The sequence below is a fragment of the Seriola dumerili genome, unplaced genomic scaffold (assembly GCF_002260705.1).
Source record: "Seriola dumerili isolate Sdu_G_001 unplaced genomic scaffold, Sdu_1.0 BDQW01000505.1, whole genome shotgun sequence".
NCBI lineage: Eukaryota > Metazoa > Chordata > Actinopteri > Carangiformes > Carangidae > Seriola > Seriola dumerili.
Window position 1 is genome coordinate 174,357 of NW_019174760.1, and position 14,970 is coordinate 189,326.

The 14,970-nt window shown below is 41.6% G+C and overlaps 1 protein-coding gene across 1 annotated transcript; it reads left to right on the forward strand.

Moving 5' to 3' along the window:
- Positions 1-4,483: 4,483 nt before the first annotated feature.
- Positions 4,484-10,401, forward strand: syngr3 (synaptogyrin 3). The gene is made up of 4 exons (XM_022763960.1): positions 4,484-4,585; positions 6,707-6,941; positions 7,866-8,011; positions 10,192-10,401. Exons 1-4 carry the CDS (start codon positions 4,484-4,486, stop codon positions 10,399-10,401), a joined length of 693 nt encoding a protein of 230 aa, XP_022619681.1.
- The last annotated feature ends 4,569 nt before the right edge of the window (positions 10,402-14,970 follow it).

Sequence of the window (14,970 nt, forward strand, 5' to 3'; positions counted from 1 at the left end):
ATGTGGGATTCAGATTCTACACGCAGTCTTTTGTGAAATTGAAAACGTGCAGGGACACATCTTCTCAACGCTCCCTTTAAGATTTATTTGCTGTTTTACTGCTTCGCTGCGTTACCAGGCAGACTGTGACCTGAATATCTGTGCACACGCTGAACTGTTTATTTTTCTTACATTGAATTTCAGACTCGAGCTGGTGTTTTTGGATTGATAAATTATTTACATCTGTGTTTTCTGTTATTAGCTGCAGTTTGGAATCGTGTTTGACCCAGAGTAACCTCAACAGCAACACAAACTCTCATATATTCTTAAAATGTGTGAAAAATATTTATCACAAAACTTATATTTTACATGGTAATGATTACAGACTGTGTCTTCATTGTAATACCTCTGTGTGTGTGTTGTGAGGTGCTTTACCTGGAGAGTATGTTTGTTTTGTTTTTGCATAATTCAGTGCTGAAATAAGAAATATTCTAATTTTCTAATTAAATTATCATTTAAGTGTGATCAGTTGCTTGTTTCTCTCTTTCATGTCAGTGTAAATAGTTTTTCAGTCATACAAAATAATCACTTTTGAAGACTTTGGTAGCATCATTATTATTATTATTATTATTATTATTATTATTATTATTATTATTATTATTATTATTATTATTATTATTATTATTAATAAACACCTGTTAGTTGCAGAACCATGTGAAACTATTCTCCACAGTCAAGGACTTAGAGGCCGACAGCTCAGCCATGTGACCTGCTCTGTGTGTGTGTGTGTGTGTTATTAATACACATAGTGATCATGAACGTGTTATTTAAGGAACCGGTAAAGGACACACTAACACTCTAAAACAAGTCTAGTCCTCCACAGTGAATTTTTATTTTAGTGTCATAATCAACCTATGAAGTGTTTTTTTCAACACCAACATGTCACGTTTCTCCTGTAATTAACATTTATGTTCAACTATTGGACTCTGACGCCACTGCCCTCTAGTGGCCTGAGCCATGTATGTATGATAATGTATATTGCAGCTGCCTACATTGTCCATTTTCATAACACAATTCGTACACTGTAAAAAAAATAATCTAATTTTGTGTGTGTGTGTCAAGTGGCGAACTGCCGTGACGTTGCCCATTGGTTTGTGAACTGCTGTTTTGAAGCCTTGAGTTTGGCTTAATGGACGTCGCCATCTTGGTTTTTTGGCGCCAGAAGAAACAATATTTGGATGAGAGGGTGGAGCTGGGGAGGAGGGAGGGGTGGAGCTGACCTGTGTCCTCGAGGACACCAAGTACACCCACCTGCATCAGCAACCTGACAGCAACAGGCTCCTGGCTGAGCCGTGCGAAGATGCTGCTAACACGGTTAGCTGTCACAACTGTTACATTAGTCTTACATGCTAATATCATACATGTGAGGAGTAACTTCTTATTGTAGTTGAAGTTAGCATGTGTGCTAACGTTAAACTGTGAAACCACAGTGTAAAACATATTCCAACATTAAGACTGATGATGAATAACGGCTCCTGGACTTTATGCACCTTCCCTCCGTCACTTATGGACGGCTGCAACAGCTTCAAACTTTGTAAACCTGGAAAATAAATCTGCAGGAGAAATTCAAGTTTGTGCACGTGAAAACAAATTGTGCTTGTGGCAAAGAGATTTGTATTTGTTGAGACAGTGTGAATCAAAACTGAACTAATGATCAGTGGTGAGGTTAAACAAAGACACAGGGGAAGAAGAAAAGCTTTGTGGACATCTGTAGAGAGAAAGAGCAGATAACTGTAAAACTCAGTGAGCAACATTCCCAGTGTGAGACACTGACAAGGACAAAGTTTGATCCTCGTCCCTTCAGTGTCACTGTGGAAACTTGACCAGAGTTTTACAGTTTTATTCTCTGTACCACAACACAGATGTTGACAAATCCATTTCTTCTTTTACAGTGTCTTTGTTCAACCTCAACACTGATCGTTTGTGGAGTTTTGATTCAGACTTTCAACAAATACAAATCTCTTTGACACAAGTGAAATTGTTTCACATACGCAAACTTGAATTCCTCAAGCAGATTTATTTTCCAGGTTTACAAAGTTTGATTTACAACTACAAACACTGGAATCATTTGTGAACATCACTTTACAAGCTCAAAATCATTTTGACCCTAATTTGAGCCTAGGTACATGTAGTTACAGCCAACAACAGTTTTAGTTTTAAAAACATCTGCTCACTAATACACACGTCTCAGCATTAGTTTTACACAAAATAAAAATAACAGTTTTCCGCTGCAGAAACGTGAGTGGATTCACTTTATTTAACGTGTTTGATCATAATAAATTAGGAAAAATCTGTAAAATAACAGTTTTTCTCTGTAGAAATATTAATGAAACTTTCCGTAAATTTATTGTTTTCACACTTTATTTGAATTAGGACATTTTACTTTAATTTTACAGTTTTTGTTTGGCAGCTGCTCATTTCACCGCTTTTTAACGTTTTTTTTTTTTTTTACAGTGTTTAATATTAGTGAGTGACAACTCTGGTCAGCTTTTCATTTCTCTCTGAAGCAGTTTCACATGCATGTCTGGACTGTGATGAGAATTGTATTTAATTGACTGTTTATTTCATGTTTTATTGAATTTGATTAATATTCAGAATATATTAATCAAGCAGTGAAGTCAAGCCAGTTTCATTTATGTATTTACCTCAAAGGGCTTTACAGTTCATCTCTGCCTCACCAGAGTGGTTCATTCTATGTTGAGACAGTTTAGTGTTCAAGTAAATCTTCATTGTTACAGCATTAATTGATAAATATCCCATGATAAGTGACTTGTGACTATAATATTATGTGGTATTTGGCACAGCTGCATCATCATGAGACTGTTCTCCACACCATGTGCCAGAAATTAGCAATGTTTGTGACCGATGGCCGACTCAGGCAGGGTCTTCCTCTCAGTATATTGTTTGTAGCCGACAGTCTTTGGTGTTCCCTCATTTAGATCAGGTCAACTGTTCTGCTGAACCTTTATAAAAGCTCCAGGGCGGCAGCTGCTGGTCACGAGCATGAGGTCATCCTCACTGTGCGATTTTTCTCTAGGGATCTAGTGGTTTTACATATGTGTGGGGAGTTTATATTCCACAACAAAACACTATACATTTGTAGATATTATATTGGCTCTGATTCCAGTATATTACAAACTCAATATGTTATATATATTATTATTATTATTAAAATAACATTGCTATAAAATAAAAATCACCTATCGCCACACATGCTTTTTGTTGGAAATAGCTGTATAATGCTTGATCTTATCTCACTTTTACCAATACATGTTCATAATTGCAACCTGTGTTCATTGAGCATGTTTGTGTTTTTTATAATTCAAAAAGCTTCATTTTGTTTTGTGTGTTTTTATGTCCAACATGTTGATACAGCATGTCAAATAAAAAAACAATTGTTAGGTGATGTTGTGCTGAAAAAAAAGATTTTAAAATGTGTTATATTAAGGCAAAATCAAAACTATTAAAAACGGTCAAATGAGAGACACCCACACAGCTGTTTTACCTTGTTTTGATCAGACTATTTACACCTTTATTATTCTTGTTGGGAGCTAGATTCCGTTGTGATAAGGGAAAACTAATGCAGGTCATAATGCAGGTTGATCTTTATCTAAAATCTGCAAAAATAAAAACCCTGATGATATCACAGTGACGTCATCAGGGTTTATCACAGACTGGACTTGAGGCATCATAACTACGGGCGAGGAGTGTCAAACGTGTGGATGTTTATCCCACCAATCAGGGAGCGTCTCACGAAAACCATGAACAGCGTTGAGGAGAGAAACTGTTCACTTCAACAGATTTCTGACAAGAAATACAGACATGACGTCAATAACCTGTTGGCATCACTGCCAGTCATCGAAATACAATCCAATATTCCTCTTATTTTACAGGAGCTACACAGGCCTGCACTGTCTGGATCTGGTTTCACTTGGTGATGAACTGCTTCAATAATGTGATCATCATCACGTGGTCCTAATGTGATTCATTTTTTTATTTTAGAAAGTCAGAATTCTGAGTTTAAAGTCAGAATTATTATTATTTTTAAATCACATGTGGCCCTAATGTGATTTTTTTTTTTTTTTTTGGATTCTGACTTTAAAGTAAAGAGTTTAAAGTCAGAATAATGAAAAAAAAAAAGTTTTAATTTTAACATTTCTATAGAATTTTAAAGTCTGTCGCAAATGGCCAACCCCGCCACAGTCTCTACGGCGTGGGCACGACGGTCGCTCGTGCACGCGCCCCCACTCGCCGCGTCCGTCGCTGTGCCCGCGCGCCTCTGGGTGCGCGCAGGAGGACCCGTCCCTACAGCAGCGGAGCAGCAGCGCATCCATCCTGCCGTGGAGCCGGGAGCGTGGAGCCGCGAGGAGCACACACAGAGAGAGAGAGAGAGAGAGCGAGAGAGAGAGCGAGAGAGAGAGAGAGAGAGAGAGAGAGAGAGAAGATGGACGGAGTGGGATCGTTCGGAGCGGGCCGGACCGGGTCCACCATGGACCCGATCACCTTCGCCAAACAGCCGCAGACCATCCTCAGAGTGCTGTCCTGGGTGAGAGCGGGTTTTTACGGCTCTGCTGTTTGTGTGTGTAATAGTGTGTGTGTTGGAGGTGGAGGTGGAGGAGGAGGGGGGAGGAGGGGGGGGTTCCTCTCTGGTTCGTTGCGGCGCGAGACCCGTGACGTGTTCTCACTGCAAATATAGACCCTCAGAAAATCCACCGATAATCGATGAGCAGGGTGTGTGAATGGAACCGTGAGATGGATGTGTAATGAGCACTGGGGGGTGGGGGGGGGGGGGGGGTATTTCTACAGAGACAGACCGTGCAGGGTGTAACCCAGGCCTGCTGGTTATCTGACACCCTCACCATGAAACATCTGATTTTATACAGATGTTTCATGGGGCAGAAACCGCTGTATCCTCACACATCCTCATCTTTTAAATCCTGCCTGCCAACGCTTCAGAAGCAGAGCCTGTGTGCAGCAGACCGGACCCGGATTGTGGAGAAAATAAGATCCATATTCATGTTCCTCAGCCTCCTCGTGCCCGCCGCTCGTGCAGTCGTTATTTTCTTCTTCTGAAACACCACTGTGATGTTGACCTGACAAACCCGCTTCATTTTTCATCTCTATCATGTTTCCATTAATGATTTTGCTGATTTAACCCTAAACGGTCGTCGTCCGTCATCTCACCTGTGATTGGTCCGTGACATCGTTACGCACGCAGAGCCACGGAGACGCGTCGTGCCCTGGCGTTTGATGTAACGCATCACCTTTGGGTGACACGGAGAAGGTCTTCTACGGCAGAGTGGACATCTCTGAGACACCGAGGACAGCTCTGTGTGGAAGAGACATCACTTCATCCTCATCAGTGTCTGTTCCGCGTGTAACCAACATGATGTGGCTTTTTCTCTGGTGTAGAAAACAGGCTCCCCTCCTCAGCTATGATGCGCTCCTGTCATTGGCTTATCACAGAAACAGGCCTCAATATGAGAGTGAAAACAAAAACATTATTTATATTTGTATTTTCGTTTCAGGATGACATCTTTTCACCTGACTTGTGCTGCTTTGCTAATGATTTGTCGGCCCACGGGTTGGGAGCCACCGGTCTAAACTATAATGCAGCATTACAAAGGAAATGAGTAAATTACAAGTATCTCAAAACTGAACTGGAGCTCAGCACAAAAAGCAAATGTCCAATGTGTGTTAGTTGCACCAGAACCTGCTGCCACTTTGTTCACTGTGGGTTTACTCTCACGTTCCTGACTGAAATAAAACAACTCATATTGTTCTTATATGGCTACAGCTCTTCAGCTTTACATCACCAGAAGTAAAAAATCAAAGTATAAAGCATTTAACAAAGAGAGAGGGAACGTGAACCAGAGTCAAAAATAGTGGAATAGTAGCTGAATTTCCTTTGAACAGAGCTAAAAACTGTAATTTCCCACACCCTCATAATGAGGCAAAGACTCTGCTTTACGTTTCTCTCAACATTCACAGATGCTGATTCATTACAAGCACCGAGTGTGTGTCTGCTCAGATTATATCCACATGTGATTAGTTTAAAATGTGGACCCGACATTATCCCATTGTGTGCACCTCCGCCATCATATGACCCAAACCCCCAAGTGTGGGTGCATTTTTCTGTGTGTGTGTGTGTGTGTGTGTGTGTCACACGGCCCTATTCTGCCAATGTGTGTTAGTCAGCTGATCAGTGTCAGTGTGTCCAGAGCAGAGGGAGGGAGGGAGGGAGGAAGACAGAGGATAAACTATGGGGATCAGATGTAAAGAGGGGTGTTGTTGAGACAAATGGGACGAACCAATGAGGGGAAAAAATGTTACAGCATGAGATACAGAAACCTTTATCACAGTTCCTCTTTCGGTTTACACGCCGCCTCGGGACGATGTGATTCTTAAGGGGAAGTGAAGCATCCACCTCTTCAGTCAGTCAGAGAGAAAGAGCGGAAATTAGGTTAATGCTTTTGGGCTGAGCACGCTGAAAGAGACGCTCTCTGGTCGAGCTGCCTCCGTCCTGTTTCCAGTGAGTCTGCCACTGGTTAAAGTGAAGGATATGGTGATTGTCAAAGCAGTAATTTGTACGTTGATATCCCATCTACCTCACTGCGTTTTCTCTCTCCCTTGTGTCCACCCTCTCCTCTTCCTCTTCCGTCCACAGATATTTTCCCTGGTGGTCTTCGCCTCCATCGTGAACGAGGGTTACGTCAACATCGGCAGCGAGCGTCTCCACTGCGTCTTCAATAAGAACGCAGACGCCTGTAACTACGGCGTGTTCGTGGGCCTGGTGGGCCTGCTGGCGTGCTCCTTCTTCTTCCTGCTCGACTACAAGTTCTCCTCCATCAGCTCCGTCAAGGACAGGAAGAAGGCTGTGATGCTGGAGATCGGCTTCTCAGGTGAGGAGGAAACCACGGGCGGTCACATTTACAGCCAACAAAGTTCTGTTGCCAGTTTTTGATATGATTCTTACAGTTTTCCAAGAGGCAGGGGAGGACACGTTGGACATTTCATGAGGGAGCCTGTGATTCAGCAAATGGCCAGAAGCAGACTGGTTGGACTAAGATTACCAGATTTCTGAAATGAAAACCAGGGACATTTCCAGTTCGTCGTCAATATATCATTAAAATATCCAATGTTTTTACCTATGAAATAAAAAAGAGGGACAGTCCTGGTATTTTGACCACAGTCACTTTTGTACTGTAATAAATTATTGTGAAGGACGACTGATAAAACGACTCCCTACATGTGAAGCTATCGTAAAGTCCAATTGTCTGTCTATTCATTGATTATTTATATTCCTTTAGTGCGTAAGTGTCCACAGATCAAAAGAATCAAAAGTCTACTAATGTATTTTCTATTTAAATGGGACATTACAAAGTGATTAGCAATATCAGTTTTGAATTTTAAAACTGGGGGGGGGGGGGCACTGATTATAGGTTACTCAGTTAGCAGACTGCAGAGACACACAAGCCATAAAAAGTGTCCTTGTTAATGCTTGATCATGCTGAAAGGCTGGATTCAAAGGGCTGGATTCAAAGGGCTGGATTTCCCAGAAATACCAACATTTAGCCGACAAGTCGCACTTCTTTGTTTCAGATCATTGTTTTCATGCACCAGAAGAGAACAAGAGACATGAAACCTGTAAACTGACATTAAAGAAATAAGAATATTTTTCCTTTCTAAAGGGAAGAGAGAAAAGCTTCAGGCGGATTTGATTTGAAAAGCCAACACCTGTACCTGACTGTGTTTGTAGAGTGAAGCAGGGATTTACCTTCCTTTCTGTTATAACACAGCGTCTCTGTTCCGCTGCTTTCTGGCAGGTTTCTGGACCTTCCTGTACTTTGTAAGTTTCTGTTTCCTGGCCAATCAGTGGTCACGGACCACGCCTGATGAGCTGCCACTCAACCAGGGGGCAGATGCAGCTCGGGCAGCGATCGCCTTCTCTTTCTTCTCCATAATCACCTGGGTAAGGATATACAACCACACACACAGACACACACACACACACAGACACACACACACAGACACACAGACAGACACACACACACACACACACACACACACACACACACACAAGCAAAAACGCAGACGAATACAAGAAACTACCAGAATAAAGACTCAGTATACTGAGTAATACCAGGTACAATACAGAGTCCAGTACAGAGATACTGAGCTTAACTAAGTGGGGGAGCAAATTCATTTCCTGAACAAACAACAAACAACATTTCCCTCAAATGGAAGGATGTTTTCCACACCCTGTCTCTAGGCCTGAATTTTGTCCCTGACCCGTTATTGGAGAAAATGAAGTAAGCCTGACTCCAAACAAATGCTGCATGTTGTCTTTCGCTTCTCTTTGAGCCAGGTGTGCAGTTGAGCCAGGTGTGCAGTTGAGCCAGGTGTGCAGTATTACTTAGATGGAGGGACGCTGCCCCGCCCGCCCATGCTCAGTGGCTGGGGGACATTATGTCCTGTCTAAGCCTTGATAAGATCCGATCATCAGTCTATAACTCAAACAAGAAGTTCCTGAAGATGAAGGGAACCGTCCCTAGAATACTTTCAAAATCTTCAGTCAAATTAAGGATTGAGTTCCCCTTTTATTTATTTTTTATTTTTTGTCGTCCAGTTGATTTTTGTCAGTAACACAGATTATAGAAGTTTATCCTTCCTTTGTTATTGAAACTCGACTTCCTGCTCCTCTGTGTAAAACTCCAGGGGAGAAATAACATGTTCTGCTCCTTGTAATATGCACATGTGCTGTAAGGTTGAAATATATATGTTGTACATTTTGGAAATGTAATACTACACTGATGCACCCACTGTAGACTATACGAATATGCATGCTGTCCATTTGTTGAAAATCTAATAAATAGATCTGAGACAAAAAAAATTCTCTAAACTCAACTAGACAGGTCAAGTCAAGAGTTTTAATTGTCTTACTGTTTGATTTTTATATATGTACCTTAACTAAACTAAAGTAAATGATCAGGAGCAGGAAAAAAGAAATCATCAGGACATCCAGCTCAACTTCTCACTGAGCTATTAGACTTCCCAAAGAGAAAAGTTAATAACACTTCAAACAGAGGTTCAGGATTAAGGCCTCCCTGATCAGTCGGCCCCCGGTGCCTGCGCCTGGTGGGTCCGTTTGATCCATCCGCGACCTGAACCGTGAGCAGGACCGGTAATCCATTTCTGAATAAATTGAAGGTGAGAAACTGGTCATGCATCTGCTGACCCACAGTTAATCTCATGTGCTGCTCAACAAGGAGTTTAGAGGCATCAACAGTTTGTTTGAAATTTCACACAAATAGTTTTGGACATATAAAAAAAGCATAATAATAATTATATAAATTAGCTTTTTGGCAGAGAGTTAGATGAGAAGATTAATTCCACTGTTTCTGTTAAATATGAAGCTAAAGTAAGGTGACCACGTGACATTTCCTGTTCGGCATCAATATATCATTAAAATATCCAGTGTTTTTACCTACAAAATAAAACGGGGACAGACCTGGTGGTGTATTTTTACAGAAGAGGATTAGGACCACACTGACTGTTGTACTGTAATAAACTTTTGTGGGGGATGCCTGATAAACTGAAAACTCTCTCACAGTTAAAAATATCCGGGGACAGCTGTAGCCCCGGACAGGACACCAGAAATGGGCACTGTCCATGGAAAACGGGGACGTCTGGTCACCCTAAGCTAAAGCTAGCAACCAATTAGCTTAACTTAGCACAAAAACCAGCTACATGGGGAAACACATAGCCTGACTGACCAAAAATAACATGAAAAATAACCCTAATAATCCCTAATTTTACAAGGGACTATATCCCAGAAACTTTGTTGACTGGGAGCAGTAACTTCCTGGAGTTTGACAACAGGTGGATTTTGTTGCCTTTGGACAGAGTCAAGCTCTTCTCACTTGTTTCCAGTATGTATGCTAAGCTAAGCTAACCAGCTGCTTCATATTTAACATACAGACATGAGAGTGGTGTCAAAAAGATAATCCTGCTTTTAAAAAGGAGGTTTCCTGACATATATCTGCTCATGAAAACTGAGCTTTCATGATTTAGTTTGGCTTATTTTCACTAGCGCAGTACCTAAAGTAGTCATTCTGATTTTTCCATCTATTGCCCCCCCCCCTCCTCTAGGCTGGTCTAACGGTGCGTGCGGTCCAGAAGTATCTGCTGGGCACAGACATGACCCTGTTCACCACGGAGCACATGGACGGCGGCGCGCCCACCCAGCCGTACCCGTCCAATTCACCGGAAGGTGGCAACACTGAGACCACAGAGACCTACCAGAGCCCACCATTCACTGAGAACAACGCAGCACCCACATATCAGGTTCCCATTTACTAGATAAGATAGACCTGATGGGTGGGGAGAGGAAGGCCGGGAGAGGGATGAGGTGAAAGTTAAAGAAAATTGCTTTCCGTGATGTTACACGTGCAGTTGTTTATGTGTTGATCTGAGCTGAGTTTTCACTAACTGTTAAAAAAAAATGGCCTCTCCTTCTTTGTTTCCTCCTCTCGTTCCCGTTCCTTCCTTTACATTCCAGCTTTCTCAGCACTTTTCTAGACCCGTATGTTGAACCTGCTTTAGCAAATCCTCAGTGTCGTCAGATCAGAGCAGATGAGAGACAGAGAAACCCGGAAGAGGAGATACAGAAGAGGAGGCCTCTTTGCAGTATTCAAACATTATTTTGACAAAAAAAAAAAAAAAGAGATGAAGGAATTAACAAGTGACTCCACCTCAGAGCAGTATTACATTACTAAATATAGCGCAGAAGGCACTCACGTTCGCCACCTTCATCTTTTCATTCATTGAAGTGTCAAATCCCCTTTCATGCCAAACAGTGACGGGGAATGTTTCTTTAGCTACAGTACGATCTGGCTGCCGCCCCCCCCCCTCCCTGCTGCAGTTACAAGTGATCATGTGTATTGAATCTGCATGTTTCCAAACTTAGAGATCAACTAAGTGCCATACTGTACTGTGTGTCTCAGACAGTGACTTAATTTAGTAGATTTCCACATGCTGTAAAAACAAAAACAAAAAAAACAAATGACGACAATGTTTTGTGACCAAGTGCAATATCTCACGTTCTTATGTAGGTAGGTATAAACTGTACTACAGGTAGGCTAGTTACCATCAGATTAGACCAGCTTCAGGCACTGTCTCAAATTACTTACGAGTCTTTGAATTGTACTCACAAATCTCAGGCAAATGTGACACATTGAATTTGTTTATCTAAATTGTCGACCTTGGATTGAACAAGATTGGTGAAGTTTGTAAGATACAGATGTTATATATATCCAGAGAAGACTTTCTGATGAAGCTGTTATATAAACAAGTACCTCGTCGCGATAGCCTAACATGTGATTCTGGTTTTCACAGTTTGATCACTCTCAAGTTTCATTGGGGATCCAACCTACAACACAGAAAATCACTTTTTAGTCTGTTAGATGTCTGTCTCAGGCATGGATGGATTACTAAAGGGCTCATCAGGTCCAGGCCCAGGGGCCAGAGGAGACAGGGGGGCCCTGTGCTGGAACCTCTGTTTGAAGGGACTGTTAACATTTCTTATTAGAGAAAATCAATCATGAATACTACGACTACAGCGACTGTGAAAAGATGCAAGATGACCCCAAAGAGACAGAAAAAGACAACAAGTGACAACAAAGAGACTGAAGACAGCTACAAAGAGACTGAAGACAACTACAAAGAGACTGAAGACAGCTACAAAAAGAATGAAGACAACTACAAAGAGACTGAAGACAGCTACAAAGAGACTCAAGACAGCTACAAAGAGACTCAAGACAACTACAAAGAGACTGAAGACAACTACAAAGAGACTCAAGACAGCTACAAAGAGACTAAAGACAACTACAAAGAGACTGAAGACAACTACAAAGAGACTGAAGACAACTACAAAGAGACTCAAGACAGCTACAAAGAGACTAAAGACAACTACAAAGAGACTGAAGACAACTACAAAGAGACTGAAGACAGCTACAAAGAGACTAAAGACAACTACAAAGAGACAAAAGACAACTACAAAGAGACTGAAGACAGCTACAAAGAAACACAACAACGACAGAAAGATGTGAAATGACTAAAACGAGACTCAAAATGACCACGGCTTTCAGTGTGGGGGGGTCTGGGTCCTGAGCAGGGTGAGGGTCAGGGTCTGTGCCCAGGGCCTCATTGTCTCGTAATCCATCCATGCCAGGGAGCGTGTGCAGTGGGTTATTTGAGACAGTGTGCTATGCCGAGTGTGGTATGTATAACATGGTGGCGTGGGGAGATTCTGGGGAAGTCAGGTCTGTTTATGTTTACGTTTTAGAAGCTGCCAAACTGCCCTGTGTTCTTATTGCTGTCTTTTGATTACCACATTACTACTATGTTGTTACTGTCTATGGGATTTTATGTAATCACAAAGCAGGAGTGGGGGGTGGGGGGTGGGGGCAGCAGATGAGCTTTTATTCAGTGAGGGCGGTCAGGTCGCCGGATGATTCAGTACAGTCTCAGGCAAAAGAAAAAAACCTGTGTGTGGGAGGTCAGGGATCGCTAGCTGGCTAATTCATCGATCCTGCAACCCCGCCATTGAGGGGGGGTGGGTCCGAATTTGTTGCCATGGTGACAGAGACGGGGGTTAGGTAGATGTGGGTTACTAATGATGTAGATAGTAATCATGCCAACTATGTGAGTGTGTAACCGTGTCTCTGTGTCGTGGTTCACGTACACTTGCCATCAGTGAATCTGTAGTTTTGGTTTATGTGTGTGTGTGTGTGTGTGTGTGTGTGTGTGTGTGTGTGCGTGAGAGAGAGTGTATTAGCATGCATGAGAGACGTGTAAATCCGTGTGTGTGTGCAGTTAATTAAATTTTGTGGTGCATCAAAGTTATTTTCTTGAACATGTGTTTTAGTGCAGAGGAAGAAATCATAAGTCTCAGTTCCACCATTTAATAAATTCCCCAGAAGAAAATTAGTCTTTCTGCTAAATATATTATATCAGTGTCACTGTCGAGATACGTCAAGTTATGAAATGACTTTTTTTTTCTATTTTTATGTTTTTGATGAAAGAGCCAAATATAAAAGTTGATATTAGAGAGATATAATTGACCTGTAGAATGCCTTGCCTGCTCTTCTTCTCCCGTGTAAACAGCGCCCTCTGCTGACCACAGGAGGCTCTGCTGCAGCGGGACGACTGAGGCTCTCTTGAGTTTTAAAAGTAATCATGATAATAATGCATGAAATCGTTGTATAGGACTCATTATATATTGAATACTATGTAATTCTTAAGTTGACTCCAAAGTGTTTTTTTTTTTTTTTTGCAAAGTGAGATTCGCCATCAGTCAATGCAGCTGACAGGATTCCTTCTTGTGTTATATTAATCACAGTTCACGGTCAGAGCGGTACGCCCAAACAACACCCGAAAAAAAAGTACTGCCCCACAAAGCCCATTGTATTGGGGGTCAGATTTTCTTCTGCATCCAGGAACCTCACTTTAACCTGAGCCCAGAATCCATAAGCTAACAGCTAGGATGCTAACAGACAGAAGAAGCTAAGACAGAGAATAAAATCCCAGTGTGAAGGGTTATTTACTAAGACACATAACCTCTTCTTCTTATTATTAGATATAACAGTATAGTTGTAGAGAAACAGCTCTTTAGGCAAATGGAAATAAAGCCTCGTCTACAAAGTACAAAAATAATTTCAGCCTTGTAAAACCACTTGTTTAGGATTTTATTCACCAGACTGTCTGTGAATTAAGTGAGTACTCGTTTTAAACTGAGGGTTAATCCGGTCGTACTTTCTTTCAGGGTTCTGGTTCGGGACGGGGTGTTGGATGACCGGGTGGGGTTTTTAAGTTGGGTTGATTTCCAAATACTTTCAGGTAACTCGGGGTGCGACGCGCCGTCCAATCTGTGGTGCAGTTAAAAGGTCTACACTCGTGGCTTTTTCATGTTCAGTACAAACTACTGCCAACTGTTTCCCCAACTTTCTCCTCAGTCTCAAAACTCAAACACGTGTGTGTGGGGTGAGTTTTCAACTCAGACTCCTCCTCACAGGTGCCGTGTTGTAATGATGAAACTACACAATATTAAATGGTATGATCCGTTAAGTTATTTATGGCTATTTGATGTATTTACACTTACATCTCTGTGTAGTCGTTTGCATCATTTCCTGTGCCGGACTTAAACTGGATTCAAGTTAAATAAATATTAATAGTGATAGATTTAAGTTTATTTTAGCTCCCATAGAAACCCATTTAAAAATCTAATAATGTAAAGTATGAAGATGCTGAAATATGAGAAACCACCAGTATAGTCCTCTACATCTCAGCTGTTACTGGGCTGCTAGTCTCCAGCGAGGCGGTGGGGTGTGACTGGGGTAGGATGGAGGCATTACTGGGGGAACCGCTGGGTAGTTTGGGGTGCTGTCAGGTCAGGTTGTATTATTGTTCTCAGTGCTTCGGTCTCTTCAGTCAAGTGTGGTAGATAAAAATAATAATACAAGCATTTTCTGTGTTTCGTGCTCCGGCCCATGTACACTACCGTGGTATTGGTTGATTGTAAAATTCAGTATGTTATTGAAGTAAATGGAACCTGTGTGTGATGATGTCCAGGGTCTGGTTTGTCCTGTACTACTGAAAATAAAAAATAATATTGATAATGATTATTTATGATCTAGAATGCACTCTTTGTTGGAGATACTTTGTTTGACCACTATTAAAGGGGCCGTCGGCACCAAAATCAAAGTTTTATGTGATCACACCGTCGTTTTGTTAGACTGACATAAAAGGTTATGACATGTAGTAACGCCGGTGACATCAACTATGAGGTCAATATTACAACATCTCCCCCATTAATGCAGATGATGAAAGAAAAAAAAAAAACCCTAACCCCATTGAACAAACAAGTAAACA

Bases quoted from the DNA above. Each gene is read 5' to 3' on its own strand.
- syngr3 (XM_022763960.1), top strand. From the start codon at position 4,484: ATGGACGGAGTGGGATCGTTCGGAGCGGGCCGGACCGGGTCCACCATG. The intron at 4,586-6,706 runs GTGAGAGCGGGT...TTCCGTCCACAG, and splicing joins TCCTCAGAGTGCTGTCCTGG to ATATTTTCCCTGGTGGTCTT. The intron at 6,942-7,865 runs GTGAGGAGGAAA...GCTTTCTGGCAG, and splicing joins GCTGGAGATCGGCTTCTCAG to GTTTCTGGACCTTCCTGTAC.